Source organism: Neltuma alba, unplaced genomic scaffold (genome assembly GCF_004799145.2).
Source record: "Neltuma alba isolate B1F8T4 unplaced genomic scaffold, ASM479914v2 tig00008130_pilon, whole genome shotgun sequence".
Lineage (NCBI taxonomy): Eukaryota > Viridiplantae > Streptophyta > Magnoliopsida > Fabales > Fabaceae > Neltuma > Neltuma alba.
The window spans coordinates 30,987-40,413 of record NW_021634955.1 but is presented as its reverse complement, the minus strand read 5'-3'; the positions used below and the strand labels follow the sequence as shown (position 1 = coordinate 40,413).

At 37.6% G+C, this 9,427-nt stretch overlaps 1 protein-coding gene and 1 non-coding gene across 2 annotated transcripts; one reads left to right on the top strand and one right to left on the bottom strand.

The window, feature by feature from the left end:
* Positions 1-921: 921 nt before the first annotated feature.
* LOC114753764 (uncharacterized) lies at positions 922-2,978 on the bottom strand. The gene is made up of 2 exons (XM_028942473.1): positions 1,081-2,978; positions 922-925 (listed from the first exon to the last, which is right to left on the bottom strand). The coding sequence occupies exons 1-2, from the start codon at positions 2,976-2,978 to the stop codon at positions 922-924; spliced, it is 1,902 nt and encodes a 633-aa protein (XP_028798306.1).
* Positions 2,979-3,693: 715 nt separating this feature from the next.
* On the top strand, positions 3,694-3,800 carry LOC114753770 (small nucleolar RNA R71). The gene has a single exon (XR_003741046.1). It is a non-coding gene; the product is annotated as a small nucleolar RNA R71 (small nucleolar RNA).
* Positions 3,801-9,427: the final 5,627 nt, after the last annotated feature.

Sequence of the window (9,427 nt, the reverse complement as noted above, 5' to 3'; positions counted from 1 at the left end):
TTTGCATCGTGAAGAAATTTCCTCTTTTGATGGGAGTTAAGGTCTAGTGGCAGAGTTCCACAAACCAGATAATTAACCAGATCTGCATACCATGGAGTAGTTGAGTTATCCACAAAGAACAAGCATTCATCGGGAAAAGCTGCATTGATCTCTTGACAATGATCATGTTGAGCTTCACTACTTAATCGAGATAGATGATCGGCCACTTGGTTCTCAGTGCCTTTCCTATCAACAATTTCCAAATCAAATTCTTGAAGCAAAAGGACCCATCGAATTAGGCGTGCCTTGGAATCTTTCTTGGTAAACAGATACTTTAGGGCAGAGTGGTCCGTATAGATAGTCACTTTGGTGCCCACAATATAAGACCGGAATTTCTCACAAGCAAACACCACTGCAAGCAATTCTTTCTCAGTAGTAGTGTAGTTAAGTTGGGCATCATCCAAAGTTTTACTAGCATAGTAGATGGGATGGAAGACCTTATCTACTTTTTGTCCTAGAACTGCTCCAACGGCAAAATCACTAGCATCTGCCATAATGATGAAGGGTAGCTCCCAATTAGGTGCCACTAAAATGGGTGCTGAGGTGAGCTTCTTCTTTAATTCCTCAAAAGAGTTCATACAAGTGTCATCAAACTTGAACTCCCTATCTTTCTCCAACAAATTGCACAAAGGCTTAGTGATTTTAGAGAAATCTTTAATGAAACGACGGTAGAATCCCGCATGACCCAAGAAACTTCTAATACCCTTAACACTTGTTGGTGGAGGCAATTGCTCAATAACAGATATCTTTGCCTTGTCAACTTCTAGGCCTTGTTTGGATACTCGATGACCAAGGACAATGCCCTCTTGCACCATGAAGTGACATTTTTCCCAATTCAGAACCAAATTAGTTTCTTCACATCTTTGCAAAACAGCCGCCAAATTATCTAAACAACAATCAAAAGAATCTCCAAAAACAGAGAAGTCATCCATGAACACTTCAATTGTTTTCTCAATCATGTCAGCAAAGATGGCCATCATGCATCTTTGAAATGTTGCTGGAGCATTGCAAAGACCAAATGGCATTCTTTTGAAAGCAAACGTGCCATATGGACAAGTAAAGGTTGTTTTCTCTTGATCTTCTGGGGCTATTACAATTTGGTTGTATCCTGAATACCCATCCAAGAAACAAAAGAATTCTTGCCCAGCAAGTTTATCCAACATCTGATCAATAAATGGCAGCGGGAAATGGTCTTTTCTGGTTGCTGTATTTAACTTTCGATAATCCATGCAAATTCTCCACCCAGTCACAGTACGAGTTGGAACTAGCTCATTTTGGGTGTTAGCCACTACAGTTATACCGCCTTTTTTAGGGACGCATTGAACTGGGCTCACCCATGAACTATCAGAAATAGGGTAGACTATTCCAGCAGAAAGCCATTTAAGGATCTCTTTCTTGACTACCTCTTTCATAACTGGGTTTAATCTCCTTTGATGCTCAATAGAAGGTTTGTGACCATCCTCTAATAAAATCTTGTGCATACAAATAGAAGGGCTGATCCCTTTGATGTCAGCTATGGACCACCCAATAGCTTTCTTGTGGTGTCTCAAGACCCTTAACAGTTTCTCTTCTTGCAACGTGGACAACTTAGAAGAAACAATCACAGGTAAAGTGGTAGAATTACCCAAGTAGGCATACTTGAGATGTGATGGTAAAGTCTTCAACTCCAACACCGGCGGTTCATCCACAGAAGGCTTTAGAGGAGAGCTCAAAGCACTAGTCACATCTAGAGGCTCAAAAGTCTTAGCTTTTCGATACGGAAACGCTTCAATACTCATCATTTCTGCATAAGCTTCAACCTTGCCATCAATACTACTTGTTTCTCCAATCAACAATGCTTCTAATGGGTCTTTGGTCAAAGAGTTAATCAGCTCCTCTTGCACCGTGGAATCAATCACATCAATACAATTACAGTGAGCAGAATCATCTGGAAACTTCAAGGCTTGATTCATGTTGAATATCACCTTCTCATCATTTACTCGCATGGTGATCTCACCCTTTTCTACGTCAATGAGGGTTCTTGCAGTAGCTAAAAATGGCCGTCCCAAAATAATGGGGATATTCCAATCTACCTCACAGTCTAACACAATGAAATCAGCTGGGAATATGAATTTGTCTACCTTCACCAAGACATCTTCTACAATCCCTTTTGGATATGAGATACTTCTGTCGGCAAAGAGCAATGTAACTGTTGTTGGCCTTGCATCACCCAAATTTAATCGATTAAATACAGCTAGAGGCATCAAGTTAACACTTGCTCCCAAATCACATAGGGCTTTTCCATTGAAGTGTTTGCCTATGTTACAAGGAATATAAAAGCTGCCTGGATCTCTCAGTTTGGGTGGGAGTTTTCGCTGCAAGATGGCACTACAATCTTCAGTCAGAGCCACCGTTTCAAATTCACCAAATCTCTTCTTTTTGGAGAGAACATCCTTAAGAAACTTAGCATACTTAGGCATCTGCTCTAATGCTTCAGCAAACGGGATGTTGATGTGTAATTGCTTAAACATGTCCACAAATTTCTTGAACTGGACATCTTCATCTTTCTTCTTGAACCTTTGAGGAAATGGAAGCGGCGGCATCTGTGTAGCAAGAGGGGGAGTTGTCTTCCTCTTTTTATCATCAACCATTTCACCCTCTACCTTCTTTCCTCGAACCACATCAGTGAGATTTTCTTCTGTTTGTTTCCTTTTCTTGGTTTCTTCCTCTTCTACTATACCACCTTCTTCTGAAAGCTCATTTGTATCAAGGTCAGTCGCCATACTGTTAGTGATGTCCTTGCCGGTCTGACTAGGCCTCTGAATGTCAGGTAATTGCTTTCCACTTCTCAAACTGATCGCTTTGCACTCTTCATTACCATCCCTTTTTGGATTGGGAATGGTATCACTTGGTAAGCTGCTTCTTGTGAGTACATTCATTTGTGAAGCCAGTTGACCCATTTGCACCTCGAGATTCTTGATGGCAGTTTCATGGAGAGAAAATGTTGCCTTATTCTCAGCCCTTGCAGATTCTTGATTGGCAATAATTGAGCAAACATCTTCTCAATTTTGGAATCTTCCTTTTGAGGATGCTGCTGTTGCAATTGATGTTGCTGTGGTTGACCATGAAAACCAGGAGGCCCCATTTGTTTAGCACCGGATGGTAATATTTGTGGGGGATTCAACTTGGCCCATTTCGCCAAGAGAAATTTGGATGATTTCTCAAATTTGGATTGTAAGTTTGAGAATAAGGTTCCCTTGTGGTCTTCTTTGTGCATTATTCATATAATTGACTGTCTCCAAGGTGTATGGGCATTGATCAGAATGGTGTTCCTCATTACAATGGTCACAAGTGTATCCCGGAGCTTGAAGTGCATGAACTCCTGCAGCATTTCCTTTCTTAATCTGCAATTCCAGATTGTCAAATCTCTTAGATATTGCTTCAAGTTGCGATGCAATATCCCTTGATGATGAAGAACTAGGCTCCTTATATCTCCCAGAACTTTGCCTTCTCTTGTTATACTGTTGCATAGTGCTAGATGCCACCTCTTCATACAGTTCATATAGCTCATTTACCTTCATCTTTTCGATTCCTCCGTTTGAAGCGGTATTCAGCATTGTCACTGTCTGATCATTCAACCCATTCCAGAAAGCTTCCATTAGAACATATTTCTTCTGCTCATGATTTGGACAATTTCTCCACATATCCTTAAATCTTTCCCAAGCCTCATAAAATAACTCATCCGGATGCTGCTCGAAAGAAAGCAATTCACCCCTTAAGTAGCACGTTTGCCCCTTGGAATAAATCTGCCCTTGAACTTAGACACAAGATCATCCCAAGTCTTAATGGAGTGTTCAGGTAAAGAATTCAACCATGTTTTCGCCTTGTGAGATAATGACATGGGAAACAATCTCAATCTCAGTGCATCTTTAGTAACCCCAGTTTGTTTGAAGTTCTCACAAACCTCTATAAACTTGGTCAAATGCTCATTCGGATCATCCTTAAAATTTCCTTCAAAAGTACCCATCATCCCCAGTAGTTGAATCATAACGGGCTTGATTTCAAAATTCCTGGCTTGAATGTCTGGTAACCGGATACTTGAGTGAAAAGTCTGCCCTTCTTTATCCAAATAGTCATCCAGGGTGTACACATCGTTCTCATCTTCCTCCGCCATGTTTTCTTCTGATTCTGATTCAGGTGGTGGTGGTGGACGGCAGCGGCGGCGGAAGTAACTGAGTTTGTTGTTGAATCTCCGGTGTGTTTTCAGTTTCTCCCGACCTGGATACTTCTTCAATAACTTCTTCCACAATAACTTCCAGTCTTCCTTGCATGCGTCAGGGGTTACCTGCACATTCAAATCAAAAACAAAAGTATCAAACTTATCAAGAGAAATGAACAAAATAAACTACTGCTACTACCTATAATTACTACAAATGCTAAATGGAACTTAAGCGTAACCAAGCACACAATAAGGACAATCAACCTCAAAAACTCTAGCCGTTAGTCCCCGGCAACGGCACCAAAAAGTTGTTCACCAAATAACTTGACCGCAAGTGGACGGGTCGCAAGTAATATAAAAAGTATCGTTCCCTCAGAGACTAAGGCTAGATGAGTTGAAAAATCATAATTGTGTATTTGATTAGGTTAAGTGAAATAATTGTTGTAAAAGAGTTTGTGAAATGAAAGTTAAGAAAACAATGGTTTAAAGCAGTATAAAATCAAATCGACCTTGAAACAATTAATAGACTAGGGTTATTCTTCACTAAAGTACTTCATGAAACTGGATTAATTACTTCTCAAATAGTGTTTTACAATAAATTCAGTTAGCTTGGGTTTATAGAATTGATTAAGCTTTCTCAAGTCAAAACCAAATGTTGCAAACACCATTAAAACACAGCAATCTCTTGCATTTGTTTGAAAAGGTTGCTCTTTAAAAACCAAAACCCATTTAGTCTATGCTAGGTCAACAAATACATCTCTGATCAATCGACAAACCATCTATTCACTCAAATAAATTTCTGGACTAGCATGTTTTTACCTAAGTTCACGAATTAGTTTAACTTTCTCAAGTTAAACTAATCAATCAATCAATCCAAATGATGGCCAGACAAAAGGAAGCATTAAGCTCAAAGTAAAAACAACTGAATATTATCATTAACACTAAAGAGATAGTAAAACCCAAGTCTCAATCCATACAATAGATCAAAATAACCCTAGAAAAACGGATTTAGCTATACATGGCAAGTAAAGAACTACAACTATAGGAGTATCTAGTAGTCATAGCAGAAACAAGAAGGGAAGAAGAAGGAAACCCAGAAAATTCAAGATACAAGCTTTGAATCTCTTCTAGCTTCAAGCCCAAAGGTTCCAAGCCTCCAAAACTCCAAACCCTAGCAGAGCCAGCCTCCAAAATTGCTCCAAAAGTCGAACTCTCTCTGAAAACCCCCGTGTCCACCTCTATATGCCCTAATTTTTTAAGTTAGGAAGTAAAACGCACAGCAGCGAGGGGCCAGGCGCCGCGGCGGATTCAGCAAGGCGCCGCGGCAGATTTCACCGAACAGGTTGCTTCCGAGGTAGCTTGGGCGCCACGGCGGATGCAGCAGGGCGCCGCGGCGGATTTCACAGAGGCGCAGTCCTCCCTTTCTGTGTGATCCGCCGCGGCATTTTCTTCCATAGGCTACGGCGGATGGCTTCTTTTCATCTCTTTCTCCATTCTTTACTCTCCTCAGGCTTTGTTTCCTGCAAAATTGACTTATAAACCCAATAAAAGAATGTTAAATCAGCTTAATTCAGTAGGAATTTTGAGAGGTTATCATCCATATAGGACTCTAACACATCATGGCTATCACTATTTCCTGACCATAGTCGATGACTTCTCTAGAGGAACTTGGATATTTTTAATGAGAAATAAATCTGAATCAGTTATGCATATTAAGAATTTCTCTGCCTACATATGAACTCAATTTCACACGCATGTTAAGAAAATTAGAAGTGCCAATAGATCATAATTTAAGAATAATGAATTGAGAAGCTTTCTATAAGAAAAAGGCATTATCCATGAAACCTCTTGTCCCCACACTCCAGAACAAAATGGAGTAATTGAAAGAAAACAGAGAACAATAATGTAGATAACTAGAAGTTTAATGTTGAAATCAAATGTCCCTGTGGAATCTTGGGGTGAGTGTGTAAAAATGGCTGTTTATTTAGTAAACAGAATTCCTTCTAAAATATTAGGATACCAAACACCCTATGAGAAGATTTATGGAACCAAACCTGATTTGAATAATTTGAAATTTTTTTGTTCTCTAGCTTATGCCATAGATCTTAGGGTCACTGATAAACTGCAACCTAGAGCCATTCCTTGTGTTTTTCTAGGATACCCCAAAAATCAAAAAGGTTTTGTCCTCCTTGACTTAAACACAAAAACAATTTCGGTAAGTCGACATGTAAATTTCTTCGAAAATAAATTTCCCTTTAAGGATGTTGTGAGAAAAAAACAAGGGGGAGTGAATAAAGACTTGAAAGAAATGTTCTGGTTTGAACTAGAAATTTTACAGATGCAAAATAGTACAAGAATTCCAATTAATAATGAAATCAATGGTGAAGATCATGAATTAACAAACATAAATGAAACAAATGTTTTTAATGACCAAAATGAAATCAACAATCAACCTTAATCTATCCTAACTAGACCCATTAGGGATAGAAGGCCCCCTATCTGGTCTAATGATTATGTTTGTTCCCTCCTTACTTCTAGAACTGAACCAAAACAGCAGCAGAAGAGATGTAAGTATCCTATTCACAACTACTTGTCTTACTCTAATATTTCTCCTGATTATATATGCTTTCTCAATGCCATTGACTCTGCATCTGAACCAACAAGATATCAGCAAGCAGCTCCAGATGAAAATTAGATAAAAGCAATAGAAAACAAAATAAAGGCTCTTAAGAGCAACCATACTTGGGACATAGTCCCATGGCCTAAAGATAAAAAGCCCATACGATGCAAGTGGGTGTATAAAATCAAATATAATTCTGATCGGAGTATAGATAAATATAAGGCTAGCTTAGTTGCTAAAGGATACAATCAAAAAGAGGGGATAGACTATCATGAAATGTTTTCCCCTGTGGTTAATATGTTTATTGTTCGATTAGTATTGAAATTAGCTGCTGTAAATAAATGGAATTTGTTCCAAATGGATGTACATAATGCCTTTTTGCATGGAGACCTTGATGAGGAAGCGTATATGTCAATTCCTAAGGGATTTGACATTAAGAGGGAGAACATGGTATGCAAATTAAGAAAATCTCTCTATCCTTTGAAACAAGCCTCTAGACAGTGGAATCAAAAGCTCTCACAAGCTTTGAAATTAGGGGGTTTCAAACAAATTAGGAATGATTATTCTTTATTCATTAAGAACTGTGATGATGGTATTGTTTTAATTCTGGTTGATAACTAGAAGTTCAGAAAAAGGAATTAAACTTGCAAAAAGTTTTCTACATAATACTTTCAAAATTAAGGATCTTGGGTTAATGAAATACTTTCTTGGTATATAGAAGTGGCTAAGTTTGAAAAAGGGATAGTGTTATCCCAAAGGAAATATGTCCTAGATTTACTTTCTAAAATAGGAATGAGTGGGTGCAAGCCCTTGGCTGTTCCCTTTCCACAGAACCTCAAGCTTATGCCTTATTAAAAAGGTAAAAGCAAGAAGGAGGAGTTATTGAGCAATCCAGAAAGCTACAGAACATTGATCAGTAAGTTAATATACCTGACTATGACCAGACCTGACATTTCTTTTTGTGTGCAGACCCTAAGTCAATTTATGCATTGTCCAACCAAAGCACACATGGGTGCTGCAAGAGGAGTGCTGAGATATTTAAAGGGACAAACTGGAAATATTTCTAAGTTTAGAAGGAAGACTTCAATTGGAGTGTTATTGTGACTCTAATTGGGCTTCATGTGGTACAACGGGGCGCTCAGTTACTAGGTATTTACTTAAGTTTGCTGGATCTTTAGTAATATGGAAGACAAAGAAGCAAAACACAGTTTCCAAGTCTTCTTCTGAGGCTGAATACAGGGCGTTGAGCATGACTACATCTGATATTATATGGGCATTAGGATTGCTTAAAGATCTGAAAATTCAGCATCAGGAACTAGTGAATGTTTTCTATGACAGCCAGGCAGCTATTCATATAGCAGCTAATCCAGTTTATCATGAGCATACTAAACACATAGAGGTAGACTACTACTTCATCAGAGAAAAGTGGGAGCTGAAGCAAATTGATTTAAAACATGTAAAGTCCATTGATCAACAGCAGACATTCTGACCGAAGCAGTTGGGGGAGATGTACAAAGGAAATTATTAGGTAAGTTAGGGACTATAGATTTGTACAGCCCCAAACTAGAGGGGGGTGTTAAAATAGAACCCTTTGTAATTATTAGTGTGTCGTATTACTCAATACAACACCTGCCTTCTTTAACCTTCTTGGTTTTACTTCCTTCTGATTATTTATTGTATAAATAGGGATTGGCCCTTGAATCATAAACAGGGGATCCATGAGATGTACAGTATTTTTCAGTCCAATAATATGTAAATTCTCCATTCAGTTTCCTTATGTGTAGTTGATTGATATTGGAGCCATTATTCAACACATACAAGTAACCGCTATGTGGGTATTCTATCTCGAACAAGTTACTAAGAATTATAAACTTTTGACAAATTTTAATTAGCCCAGCAGAAAATGCCAAAGCTATAATAACAGTTCTAATGAGAATGTCATTGGAAAGCAAACAGTTAATTGATTACTTGCATTGTAAAACAACTTTATTATTTACAAGGAAATTATAAGTTAGTTCTATAAAGCCAGCAACGGGATTAGGTGGAAAGAAAAGAACCGACCAAGAGATGCTTCGTATTTCTCAAAGTGAAAAGTGGAGACAAATACATGATTATGTTATTCGAGGAAATTGCATAAATTCTGATACTTGTCTTAGGATGTGTTTGGGTAAAAATCAGACAGGGTAAGTGATTATGTTTGGATTGGTTTTCGTAAAACATTTCAGTTTAAGAAATTAAAAGTTATTTGAATGATTAATAAAAAAAAATCAGTTTAGATACAAAATGATTTAAAAGGATATAAATTTTATTAAGTAATATACATTTAATATATTATTGAAAATAAAATTATTAGAAATAAAAAATTAATTTATTATTATCAAGAAATTGAAAAAAAAAATACTGAAATGCTTAATTAAATACATTTAATGGATAAATAAATAAATGAATGAAAAAATTAGAAGCTGCTAGCTCTGTTTTTTCTTCTTTTCCTTTTTTCCCAGAGAGGAGTTATGCATGCAAAAGGGTAAATGGGTAGGTAAAAAATTTTAAATACAATAATAAATGCTCTC

Bases quoted from the DNA above. Each gene is read 5' to 3' on its own strand.
- LOC114753764 (XM_028942473.1), bottom strand. From the start codon at position 2,978: ATGGGTCAACTGGCTTCACAAATGAATGTACTCACAAGAAGCAGCTTA.